Source organism: Nelumbo lutea, chromosome 7 (genome assembly GCF_056320005.1).
Source record: "Nelumbo lutea isolate HS-2025 chromosome 7, American lotus-T2T, whole genome shotgun sequence".
NCBI lineage: Eukaryota > Viridiplantae > Streptophyta > Magnoliopsida > Proteales > Nelumbonaceae > Nelumbo > Nelumbo lutea.
The window spans coordinates 33,542,359-33,556,157 of record NC_142690.1 but is presented as its reverse complement, the minus strand read 5'-3'; the positions used below and the strand labels follow the sequence as shown (position 1 = coordinate 33,556,157).

The 13,799-nt window shown below is 36.6% G+C and overlaps 1 protein-coding gene across 1 annotated transcript; it reads right to left on the bottom strand.

The window, feature by feature from the left end:
- Positions 1-4,754: 4,754 nt before the first annotated feature.
- Positions 4,755-5,819, bottom strand: LOC148846027 (uncharacterized). Its single transcript, XM_088955910.1, has 2 exons — positions 5,784-5,819; positions 4,755-5,678 (listed from the first exon to the last, which is right to left on the bottom strand). The coding sequence occupies exons 1-2, from the start codon at positions 5,817-5,819 to the stop codon at positions 4,755-4,757; spliced, it is 960 nt and encodes a 319-aa protein (XP_088812036.1).
- Between the last annotated feature and the right edge of the window lie 7,980 nt (positions 5,820-13,799).

Here is a 13,799-nt window from a genome sequence, read left to right as displayed (position 1 = left end):
TATAATACTTGGGAATGCATCCAACTAATCGATTGCAACTCAGCAGGTGTGTCGATAGTGACCATTTTCTCCACACCGACTACAATGGACTTCCCTTCTTTCAATTGATTGTGATTCAATTCTTTTAGTCCTAGGTCGACCAGTTTGACGTTTTTGCTTTGGTGGAAACAAATTCACAACATTATGATTAACACCACTGTTCATAAAAGAAACTGACTCATTACTGAAATCAGGCATATCTGAATTAGGCATCACATGTATGTGCTCGTTGTAAATTGCTTGTTGAGTTTCTTTCAAATAGCACTCTTCAACAAAAGCATAAATATTTAGGCCCAATAGACCAATGGCACGACATGCATGCACACATGGTAATCCAACCATTCTCACATTGTGTGTACCCTAATTTTATGGACTATGATATGTTAAACTTAAGAAAATCCTCTATATTAGGGCCCATTGGCTGTTTATATCCCTTAACTTCACATTACCTCCTAAATATCAACTGTCATTTTCAAGCGAATTGTGTTGACTAAGGACATTATAGGTTGTTCTCGTGCCTCTAACACCCATGCATTAAATGACTCTACAAGATTAGATGTAAACTTATCATACCGTTTACCCTTGAATAGAGAATTTTCCCAATGTGGTGGATCACTATCCATTATCCAACCACAGATATCCAAATTTTGATTATGTATTTTACTGAGATAGAGATCAAATTTCACAGTATCCCTTGTATAAATTAATTGATTCACATAATCCTCAATTTCCTCTTTTTCAGCTTTTAATAAGCGTAGATGGCGCATGAATCCCTTAAGGTTCTCCATCAAATGTCTGTTAGACAGTGTATGCCCTTAGCTCCAATCAGAATGATGTACATTATGACATTTAATGTAAATAGATAAAGTACATATTTGATTCATGTTATTATGGTGTGTTTCTATGTAATGCCCTTAAACTAGACACATATGAGACTCGTGTTGGTTTAGAATCTTCACAGCCGTTGGATAGATCTGGGGAGATTTATCCTGCCAAGGCTAACACTGATGTGCCGCCAAGTTGGTTGGGGTGGCTTGTCTCAGCTGTCAGGGTGAGACCTGAGGAACATGCAGTGTGGGTTTTCTTGAAACCCTGAACCAAACCAGAATTCCAGTAATGACCAACCTAGAAGATCTACCCGGGTTTCCAGGCCTCCAGTTCATTTCGGCTATGACCGGGATAGTTACCTGGTCGAAGCTACGACCAGTGAGGAGGATCCTGTGACTTATACGGAAGCTATGTTGGACATAGATTCTTTAAAGTGGGTAGATGCCATGAGAGCTGAGATGGACTCAATGAAGACCAATGGAGTTTGAACTCTAGTAGATCCGCCCCTGGGGGTAAATGCAATTGGTTGCAAATGGATCTGTAAGAGGAAGAAGGGCCCCGATGGTAAGGTTGAGACCTACAAGGCTCTTCTTGTGGCCAAAGGGTACACTCAGAAAGAGGGCATCGATTATGAGGAAACCTTTTCGTTGATGACCATGCTTAAATCCATTTGGATCCTGCTAGCTGTAGCAGCATACCATGACTATGAGAATTGGCAAATGGATGTCAAAACTATGTTCATGAATGAAGATCTTACTGAAGATATATATATGTAGCAACCACAAGGTTTCATAACTGCAGGTCAGGAACACATGGTATGTAAATTAAATAGATCCATATATGGACTTAAGCAAGCTTCTAGGAGTTGGAATATCCGATTTGACTCTACTGTCAAAAAGTTTGACTTTAAGCAGAACCTGGATGAGCCATGTGTTTACAGGAAATTCAATGGTGATAAGATTACATTTCTGGTTCTGTATGTAGACGACATTCTACTAATTGGGAATGATGTAGGAATGTTGACTACGGTGAAAGTATGGCTTTCACAACATTTCTCTATGAAAGATCTTGGAGAAGCCTCCTATATACTGGGTCTTCGACTCTATAGAGATAGATCGAAGAGGATAATAGGATTATCCCAATCTTCTTACATTGACAAAATAGTCAAGAGATACACCATGGGGAACTCCAAGAAAGGAAATATTCCTTTCAGGCATGGAGTCACTCTTTCCAAGGGAATGTCTCCCAAGACTCTCGAGGAGATTGAGGGCATGAAGGACATTCCCTATGCTTCAACCATAGGGAGCATCATGTATATCATGCTATGCACTCGTCCTGACATCACTCAAGCAGTGAGTGTGGTAAGCAGATTTCAGGCCAACACAGGGCAGGAGCATTGGACTGCTGTGAAAAACATATTTAAGTACCTTCGAAGGACAAGAGTTTTGTCTAGTATTCGATGGTAGTTCACTATAGATCCAGGGGTATACTGATGCCGACTTCTAATCAGATCCAAATGATAGAAAGTCTACATCTGGGTATGTTTTCATGATAGGATTGTGTGTTGTTTGCTAGAAAAGCAGCAAACAAGGGTCCCAAGTAGTAAGAATAACAGTCCACAACCGAAGCCGAACACATTGTCGTAAGTGAGGATTGTGTGCTATTTTCATGAATGAAGGTGTTCATTCTAGAATTTGGAATTCAGCACATCACCCATTCCACTATTGTGTGACAACACTGGATCTATGGGAGATTGATGTTAAAATGTAGCATCAACATAGAATGTGGCAGACCCATTGACTAAGCCATTGACACAGAAAGTGTTTGAGAAACACGTGAAAAGTCTGAGACTCTGGCTTGTATCTGATTGGACCTAAGTGCAAGTGGGAGCTGTTAGATAGTGTATGCCCTTTAGCTCCAATCAAAATGATGTACATTATGTCATTTAATGTAAATGAATAAAGAACATATTTGATTCATGTTATTATGGTGTGTTTCTGTGTAATACCCTTAAACTGGACACATGTGAGACTCGTGTTAGTTTATAATCTTCATAGCCATTGGATAGATCTGGGGAGATTTATCCTGCCAAGGCTGACACTGATGTGCTGCCAAGTTGGTTGGGGTGGCTTGTCTCAGCTGCCAGGGTGAGACTTGAGGAACATGCAGTGTGGGTTTTCTTGAAACCCTGAACCGGACCTGAATTCCAATTTTCCCCCGGACCTTGGAGATTGATGGACAAAACTGGAATGTTACACCTGACCCCTAAACTCGATTGTGATACTGCACTAGGTATCGGATTGGGATGCCTTTGATATGCCAATCAGTGAGATCCTTAGAGGGGGTCAAAACCTAGGTATGTTGGGACAGTTTGAGAATTCATCTGAGTGGGTGATCATAGTGACTGAATCAGCCCCTTTGTCGGACAAAGTGAATGATCGGGGATGCATTCTCTCTGATGGAAACCCAAAGCTGCCAACAGCCGACTTCAACCGTTGAAATTTGTTTTGCAATATATATATATATATATATATTTATATTATGGTTTCAAAATATTTGCAAAAGGTTTTAATTCCCGGGATCCATGTGAGCAGAGAGTGCAACACTGTTCCTTGCAGCCGAGGGAGAGGTCCTCTCTTGTCTGGCAGTGATTGATCATTAAGGGCTGAGAGGTTAAGTGTAAGACCATTGAGGGTAATACTTGATGGGCTAATCTTTCATCTGCCCATAGTCCTTGGGTTTTTATAAGGTGGCTTGACCCAAAGACCACTTATTGTAAGTGTTGGGTCCATTAAGAGCCCATGGTGATGGGCTCAATGGTTTACCGTCTCTTACAGTGAATTCGGTTAAGCCTTGTAACAGAGGCTGGGCTGAACCCATGTGACTGATGTGTAGATCAATGTTTGGGTCCCATGCTATACAAGGATACCCAACTGGGCATTAGTTTGGAGGCTAAATGAGCACATGGACTTAATGGGCCTAAAGTCCAATTCGAACTAGTTTAATATGATTAATCAAAGCGGGGCAGTTCTGGGAGTTAGATCAGTAGATAGGATAGGGAGTTATCCCTATCCACTCAGAGAGTCCAGATCCAAATAAAGATTTGGATTAGGAAACTCCTAATAAGATTAGGAGGGCTGATCTTTATCTGTAGATAAGATAAGGGATTATCCTTATCACTTAAACAGAGTCCAGATCCAAATACAAGATTTGGATTAGGAAACTCCTAATGGGATTTGGAGAACATCTCTTTAAGGCTATAAATAAAGGAGGAGGGTGAACCCTTCAACACTCAATCAGATTACAGATTCAAGAGAGAAGACAGCTCCAGTTAGACTGACGCCATCTTTTGCTCTTGCCTCCTCTTGTTGCTGCTGCCATAGCCAGTTCGATTTTCACCTGTAGGAGCAATCAAGAAACATTATTGATATCAGTTTTTGGTGAAAAACTGATTAAAAGTCATGCTCACTCACCCTCCATTGAATTCTTGCTGAAGAACCACCTGGTGATTCTACTTCACCCTACGCTATGTCATCTTCAGTGGGAGCAGTCTTTGGCTTTTTCTTGGGCGTGAACACTTTCTTTGGGAGTTATTATTACTCCATATTAGGTATATCTCTCTCCTACCTTTTGGTTTCAGATCTGGTCTGGCTTAGGTTCAAGATTGATCATTGAAAATGTAGTTTTCTAAAATAGGGAATGTGATTCCCACATGGGAGAGAGAAATTTTTGAAATTTCGCCCAACCTACTTGTAGGGTTCGGCCATCCATATGATGGATCTCTCATCCCTTAAATGTCTTGAAGAAAAAGCATGATGTTCAAAGTCAAACACAGTTTCTACTGCACGGCGAATTCTAGTATTACAGTCAAAAACAATTACTAGCTTCTAATCATCATTCAATGCAATTTTCAAATTCTCTAAAAACCAAGTCCAATTTGGAATTGACTCGGATGAAACAACTGCAAACACAACTGGAAACATTTGATTATTTGCATCATATGCATTGGCAGCTAATAAATGACCTTGATAGTTACCCTTTAAATGGGCCGCATCAATGAATAGCATTGGATGATAACCAACTTGAAAGCCATGTAAGGATGAGTGGAAAGCAACAAATAATTGATTAAACCTACATAAATCATCAATGGTAAAAGTAGCAACTATTCTTGGATTAGTCTTGACCAACTTTTTGCACAACCAAGGAATAAGCTTATACGAATCATTTGTAAACTCATTAAGCAATTCTTTAGCTCTCTTTTTCCCCCACCATGCTTGTTTATAAGTTAATGAAATGGCATGATCACGATTAGAATCCTTTATTATATCTGATGGAAGATACTTAGGAGAATCACAAAGCTTTTCCAACGAAACAACACTTGTGAATTTATTTGATATACGAGGCTGACAACTTGATTCATCACCAGCTGAATGTGCATGTACGAGATTATATTTATACACCCTGTATGTTGGTCCACCATTAACTGCACTTGCTTGGTTTTCCCATCCATAAGTGTTGACAGCACATCTACATTGTATGTATTCTCTATCATTCTTTAAAAACTTATATGCAAATCTTCCAGCAATGGAAAATTTATTTAATGCATTTCGAAAATCATTTCCACTGTCAAATGTTTTCCCCACTCCAATTATCTCATTCTCCCAAATTGGTAACAAATTAGCATGATTGTTGATGTTCAGTTCAGTTGTTGGTTGTCTAGAAGATGTTGCTAAATCATGTACAATATGTGCATGAGGACTTCGCTGAGTTTCAGCATTAATTTGCTCTATGCCCTTCCAAAACACATGCACCTATGCAATCTCATTATTAAACTCCAACATATTTGAAAGGTTATGTGGCCCATTTAGTGGCAAGAAACATATTTTGTTGAGATGTGTTGTATAATGTAATCTCACGCTATTAGCATCAACCTTCAAACCACCACACTTCATCAATAAATTCATTAAAATCTATTTGGCTGTCAACACAAACCCTAATTATAGTATCCTCAAAAGTGCAATAACATAATAAGACCTTGTGTGGAGTTGTTTCCATTTCTACACAATAAACAATATGAAAACCTTGTCATAAATCATAATAAAGACATGAACATATAAATTTAAATAAAGAGGCTATGCGATCTTGTAAATATTACGAATCATGTATCTAATTTTATCATTGTGAATTATTCAATCCATATTAATCTTTTATTCCATCCTTTTCCTCTATACATATTTCATAGTACACTATAAAATGTGTTAATTATGATGCTCAAACATCTATTGGACAACATGATGATGGTTGTAGGGATGTGAATCATTAATCATCACAATATATATGCTTAAACTATAATTTAATAAAAAAAATGTTTCCATAAAAAAAAAGGTCATGTACTTTGCATTTCAGCATTTGCATTCTCTTCAAATATGATTTCTAATGTAGATAATTTATAAATTGGAAAATGAAAAGCATTATCATCCTTCCCTTCATTTCTTTAATAATTTATACATACTATGTATTTTAGCATTTGCACTCTCTTTATTTGCTGCATTTTTCTGATTTAATGTGGGAATATTGAAATTCAAGCTGGTCTGAAACAGGAAAAAAATGTTATTCAGGGAATCAAAATCAGTCTTGTCTAATCTAAAACTTAAGTGTTGAGTGTGAATTCCATATTTGGAACCTTGTACAAGAGTCTTGTACTTATATGGTTCAGAGTTCTTGGGAATGCCAACCTTGGAATCATCTGGAATATATTCCAAACAGTTGCATTGATATTCTAACATGTCCTTAGGTACATCATTATTTGTAAAATGACACTAATGAGTTGTGTCCTTGTCAGTGCCAAATTTGGTTCTGAATGGTGAGAATGATAACAAAATTTCTATGGTTACAGGATGTAAGTTTTAGTGAAATTCCATTTCCTAAGAATCCCTTTATAATTTTCTAAATTAGCTATTTCTTATTAATGATGACAAAACCTAGCTTTGGTATTTACTGTCATCTTAATATGACATTTGCTACAAATTATTTTTGTTCTAAAGATTACTTCCATTAGAAAGTTTAGGTCTTCCAGGGACATTGCAGCTCTGTTCATGGAGATCCCATGTAAGTTTCATTTCAACCTTTTATTGACATTTCAGAGAAATATCATCAGTGTTTTAATTGGATTTGTGCAGTTAATGGAAATAGTTATTTTAGGAATTAGCAAATCTTTCAGATTAAGGTTTGTCATTGGATAGGTTATGCTAGTATATATGAATGAATGGTACAGGTTGAATAGAATTTACTAGCTCTTAAACTCTTTGAATTGATCTATTGAATATGTTTATCTACTGGTGGATATTACTGGCTCTTTAACCATTTGAATCAGTGCATTAGATAGGTTATAGAAATCTATTCAACTTTAGCTTCACCCACTTCTAATGTAAAAATAGTTCAGAAAATGGTTTTTCCCATACCACTTGAAAGGAGATTTTTCTTTTGTTTTCTGGCCTTTGATTCAACCTATTTAACTGAAGTGGCAAGGGTAATCTATCAAAAAAAAAGTACCGGCACACATTCTATCAAATAATCTAAAGAATTTCTATATAGCATCTAGCCTAGGCCTTTGAGTAGAGCTTCCAGTTAGTCAGAGGGAATAGTCTCAAAAGGAGAAGTCTACATATGTTTATATGATTAACCTTAAGACTTAATCTGAAGCATTTAACAATAAGAACTTTCCATTAAGGAGGTTAGTTAGATTTAGGTACTGAGAACAAATGACCATACAGTGAGGAAAAAATAGCATTAGAATTAAATTATACTCCTGCTCCTAATTATATGCACAAGCTTAATAATATGCATATTGTCAAATATTTCAAAATTATTTGGTTCTTTCTAGGAATAAGATCATCTTAATACTTGTGGAATTGAAGTTAGCCCTTTTCATTTACATACTAAACTCCATTGCTTATGCCATCAAGATCAGCCCTGACCAACCCGCCATGCTTGAATTCTAAATCAGGCCTGAGAAGGTGGAGCCTTCTGGTCAACAGTACTGGACAAGATCCTAACAAAGTAGAATCTAGTCAAAAGAGGTCTACAGGTGGCAGATTTGGATTGCCTCTTATGCAATGGTAATGTGGAGTCTTTTGGTCACTTACTGATTCAATGAGAACTGAATTTACTCATTGGAGCTGGTTAAGGATATTAGGTGTTTTTGATGCCAAATGGTGCTTCCTAGCTGTAGTGAAGGGTTTCATTGAGGCATGGCATCTAGAAGGTTTAAGTAGAGCTGGAAAGGTAGCATAAAGCATACTTCCTTCAACAGTGTTATGGGCTGTGTAGTGAAAGAAACAGGAGATTGTTTGAAGGGATTCAGGTTTCAAAGGAAGAAATCCTACGTAAAATTCTAGGGATGGCTCATTCTTGGTTGGCAGTTCACCCTTTGTTTAGAAATAGACATCCTAGTTCTTTCTTTGATTCACCCTTTATTTATAAATATACATCCACATTGTAATGTATTATACAAGGTTTAGTTATAATTTTTTTTCAAAAACAAAATCAACCACGTTGTCAAACACCTCCTTAATTTATTAATGATTTTCTTGGAATGCGTCATGGTGACTTTTTATAACCTCCAGAACTAAATCATTGGTGGTCTAATTTTTTACACCACTTTTAGGATATGACCCATTAGCCAATAGATTGATATGCCCATTGACCTACTTTTTCTCCTATGATTTCAGATCTAGAGTTAAAGAAGTAATTTGTTCTACTTATTAGGAAGATGGTAATTGCTGCCACACTTCAGAATCCATTGCTGAGTATGAATCATGAAAACAATGGTTTTTTTTTTTCACAAGTAAAAGAGCTTGGATAGTCAAAAAGGACATGGGTAGAAGTAGTAAGAAATGATTTAACACCAACAATTCAATAGTGAATATGGCTTTAAATAGAACAGATTGACAAAATGGAATTCATATAGCCGGCCTCATATAGTTGGGATAAAGCATGCATGATCATGATGATGACATTGAAGTAGAGCTCCCTATCACTGAAAATCTGAAATGGAAAAAAAGATTGGTTGTTTTGGTTTGAAAACAATTAAACTTGCAATGCCCTTGAAGCTGCCATACCACCAAGGACAGGGGTTGATGGGTAGGCTGGCCAGAGGAGCAATATTTTTCATTTTTGGCCCTTTTATGCCTCAATACCTAATTCCATTCTCAATTTACAATTAAAAAGTATATTTTCTTGGTTGTTCTTGGGTTCATGCTTAACATTTTGTCATTTTGTTTAATGTGATTTTTCCCTATTATTCTTGTCTTAGGTTAGGTTCCATAGACTTGGATCAACATTATAGGTTACCTGTTCTTTTGCACTATATCTGAATTATCAATGCCTTTGACTTGAGACTTTATTATTAATTTGTGGTGCCTTCTATTTAATTTTTGAAGCCTTGTGGTGCTCCTATAATCTTAAATAAATAAGATAGTTCAAGGGAATAAATCAGTTTTCAAATCAACTGAAAATGGTTCTATAGTCATATATCTGCAATTTCCCTTCATCCATGTTTTTGCTTTCATGAGTCATGACCATTTTGATCAAATGAACCCAACCATTGAAGATTTAGGTCGGGAATCTTGTCTTATGAAATCTAGAAGTATGAAACTGTGAAGTAAGAATCATCTTTATGTCATCTATTACTTTTCTGGGCAAATGATGGTAAGGCCTTGTTTAATTCTGGTTTGCAGTTTGCACAGCTTTAAATTCAGTTGATTTTTTCTTCTCAGCATTCTGGTTCAAAAGATTTAAAACTGGGTCACACCAAGAAATATTTAATGTTTAAGGGCATCAAAGGTTGGGATAGACTTGGTGGGTTCAGAATCAGAGTGCCATGTGCAAGGTTTCACAGTAAATCTTCACAGTTCTTTTAACTTTTTCTTGTTGTGTGTTCATGTGCTTGTGGGACTTGGATCAAAGTTTAATGCTTTGTATTTGTACTACTTGAACACGAGACAGATAGTGTAGAGTTGTAGACTAATACTTGTGTCATCTAAATTGGACAGATGACACCATAAATTAAGTGTTAGAGACAACCTAGTCCTCAATGTTCTACTAATAATAGTAAAACAGGTTGGTGTATTTGGCTTCACAATTAATAAATGAATAATGATTTGTCCAGTCTAGCCTGAGAAAGATTTGAGGTTTCACAACAACGAATTAATAATTTTTAAATTGAAGAAGGCAATATGTAATTGTTAAGTACATGGAATACTGTTTACAACGTATGCTTCATGCAGCACTCCAGTCATTAAAACCCATTTATTCATTGAGGTGGGGTATATTATAAATTTTACTTTAAAGACCAATGCTAGAAAATGAATAATTTGGGCATTCAAACCTTAAAAGACCAATGTTAGAAAATGAATTAGAAATAGAGTAAATATCTTCTACTTCCCTAAACTGGTAAATGGGTACCGATATAGGTTAGCTCATATCATTGTCATGCATCCTCACTCATACCTAACTTAACGAAACTGTTAGATTTGGGAATTTGGCCCATTTCAGATTTGGGAATTCCATGCCAACTAACCAATGTTAGAAAGTGAATTAGAAGCAACCATCCATTTAGTACAACAGGCATGCAAGGAGAATCAATAAACAAATGTATTGAATGGACTTCTTCATAAATTAAAACAAAATGAACTATATACAGAGAAATTGTCAAATACCTGTTAGTATGCTTCTTCAGTGAGGGTTGTCTTCAATGCATTGGGAAAAACCATTGAAGGAGAGGGAGAGCAATTGAAGTTCAGTCGAGGGTCAGTCGAAGGCCAAGGGAAAAGTTGCAGGAAAAAACAATAAGAGAAGAGGAGCGCTGCTGGGGAGATTGAGGGGAAGCGAAGGAGGAGAAAATGAGAGTGAGAAAGAGGAGTGCCACTAGGGAGGAGAACTTGTAGTTGCAGTTGCAGAAGCAATCGAAGAGAAGAGAGTTGAGAGTGTGAGAGAACAAAAGAGAGAGAATAGGGAGAGCGGGAGAGAACAATGACTGTGGGCCCTAGCAGGGTCATTTTAGTCTTTGCAATTTAAGGGTAAATTTCAAAATAAAATTTTAAATACATGTTATTGTGACATGAAATCTGAGTTTGATTGCTACCTCACAGGAAAAGCATAGGTAAAAGTGTGATGCTTACATGGCGCGGGAATCGGTCTTATAATTTCAAAAGTTGAATTCGAGAGTCATTGTAAATTCTGTTTGGGCTGACATGGTGTTCAGATTTCTGCAATGGGCCTGCCCGTACTTTCCCCCTTTTTTTTTTGTTCAGCATCCATCTCTATACAAAAATCTGTCCATCTCTTCTATCCTAGGAGTGTTAATTTTTGAGGATTTTTGGACTTAGAGGGCTTAAATATGTTAAATGCTTATTTCCAATTCTTTGTTCAAAAGATACCGCTCTTGCTTTTAGATAATTGTGGTTGTGATGAACCCCTCTTGATGTTGTGATTCTCTAAATTGGAATCTAGTGCTATGGAATCTTTGCAATTGTTATTGTTCCCATTGAGAAGCATATTTGTTGATTGACAGAATGCAATTCATTAAGCAAGATGAAAGGTGTTGGAATGAACTCCTACAAGTTGTTATGACTCTAATGAATCTCCAGGGTGGTTCAGCTTGATCCACCAACAAGAGTTTGTAGATATTTGCAGCATCACCTTCAATAACCACATGAGATAATTGTAACCATGGTTTTTAGAAATGAACCGGTGATTGGGTGTAGTTACCGGTTCAAACGGTCCGACCATTCGACCCGAACGACTAGTCTGTTCTAACAAAAAAATAAAAATAAAAAATTAAAAAAATAGGAAATTGATCAAAACTGTTCGAACAATTTGAACAGTTAACCAACTGGTTCTACGATTTGTTGACCAAAATCAACAGTTTTAGAGGAAAACAGACTGGTTCCCAATTTTTCCAGTCCAATCGTTCAGTCCAGTCCAATTTTGAAAACCATAATTGTAACTGCAACAGCAAAGAAAGACTTTCAAGCAATGCCATCACCTCAACCATTTTAATATTATCATGGTGAACAGGGATGGCTCGTGCTAAAACGAAAGAACCAAGAAATCTGTTGCATCTATAATGAAGAGGACTATATAGATACTCTGTTAAAAAATGGAGAATGTAAACAAGTATTAAACAAGCAATGCCATCGCCTCAACCATTTTAGTATTATCATGGGGAACTCGGATGACTCGTGCTAAAACGAAAGAACCAAGAAATCTGTTGCATCTATAATGAAGAGGACTATATAGATACTCTGTTCTAAAATGGAGATTGTAAACAAGTATTAGACATAAAATTAGCTTTACAAATAACTCCTCATGGGTCAAAAGGGATAGCACCAAAGAGCTCTTAGTATTTCTTGCATGCATGGTTTTGAAACCGTAGTTGACCCAGATGGTTGGACAGTTCAGCCTGGAAACCATCCAGGCAACCAATTCTATTTTATCCCAAACCTTGTCTTTGGCCAAATGCCGTTGAATCAGTCAATGACCCGTTGACCCGGGCAGTTGATTCATTCAACGGTTTTTGGCCATTTGTTATTTTAAAATATTATTTATTTATTTATTAAAAATGGGCCATCCATTCGAATCAGATGATTGAACCATCAACCCAAAAACCGATGGCCAGAACGATTCTGTTTTCGAATCATTTTTTAAAACCATGCTTGCATGCCAAATGTATTTCATAATAATGGCACCGTATGGAAAATATCCACCTCAAATGAGCTATGTGTAACATCTACACACCACCAAAAGTATATAAAGTCTCTCACATCAACAAAGTTCTATGACATAGGTTTAAAGTGAATGTGAGATCCAAACCATACTACTTGTGCAGCTGGACAAAAAAAGAGCACATGTAAAAGTGATTCCTCTGAATTGTCACATAAAGTACAAAGGTTATCCAGATTGGCTTTATGTTTTTTCAAAACATTAGTAGCACCATTAAAATATATAATTCGTATGTATTTATATATTATCTTTATAGTTATTTAGACATTAAATTTAAAGTTATTAATATATTTATGAAATTTGTATGCATTTCCTTAGCCTATTCAAATACTTTCATATTTTTAGTACGCATCTATACGTTTTCCAAGTGTATACAAAAAGGTTGATATTCCAACCATCACCTATTAGCGAGAGAGCTCCCTGAGTCAATAAATTCCTTACACAAAGTAAGCATCTCCAAGGATACAAAGATCCAGCCATTGGTTTCACATTCCAAAAATTTTCACCATGTAGATATTTGGCTATTAACAATTTTACCCACAAATAATTTTTATCAGAAAGAAATCTCCAACCCATTATAGCCAAAAAAGCTTTGTTACGGTCAAAAGCTGAAACAAAGCTAAGTCCACCATCTACTTTCAACTTTAACATACATTTCCATTGAATTTGTATGAATCCTTTCGTTGTTGTTAGTATCACCGGTTCCTAATCGCAATCGCAAAGTACATGCATGGGAGGCCATCTCTTCCTGTGATCAAAGATTTTAGGGTTCGCTCCTTCAAGCTTTCTTAGGACATTTGGACTCAAATCGTATTCTTATTAGGTTTACTGCCAAAGAAGATTATCTTAAGGTCTAGCTTCTTGATGCCTTCAAGATCAAGAACTTCTTGTTCAGACTCTTTAAGTGGGTTCCAAGTCATGCTTCCCACGAAACAAACCTTGCTACTCAAAGGGCCAAAAAATCCAAGAAAGCCACATCAATTGCTTACAAGCCTATCACCAGATCCCAAACGGGTCACAGTTTAGAGTGCATCTTTCTTAGTTTCTTTATGAATAGTCTTTTTTGGAACTTGAAAGGACTAGGTAATATTCTTGCAATTCGAAGAATTAAAAAAATAGGAAGACTCCATAGTATTGGCATTCTGGGT

Excerpts from the sequence above, each read along its gene's own strand:
- LOC148846027 (XM_088955910.1), bottom strand. The coding sequence starts at position 5,819 with ATGAAGTGTGGTGGTTTGAAGGTTGATGCTAATAGC. Across the intron at positions 5,679-5,783 it reads TGAAGGTTGATGCTAATAGC|GTGCATGTGTTTTGGAAGGG; the intron begins GTGAGATTACAT and ends GAGATTGCATAG.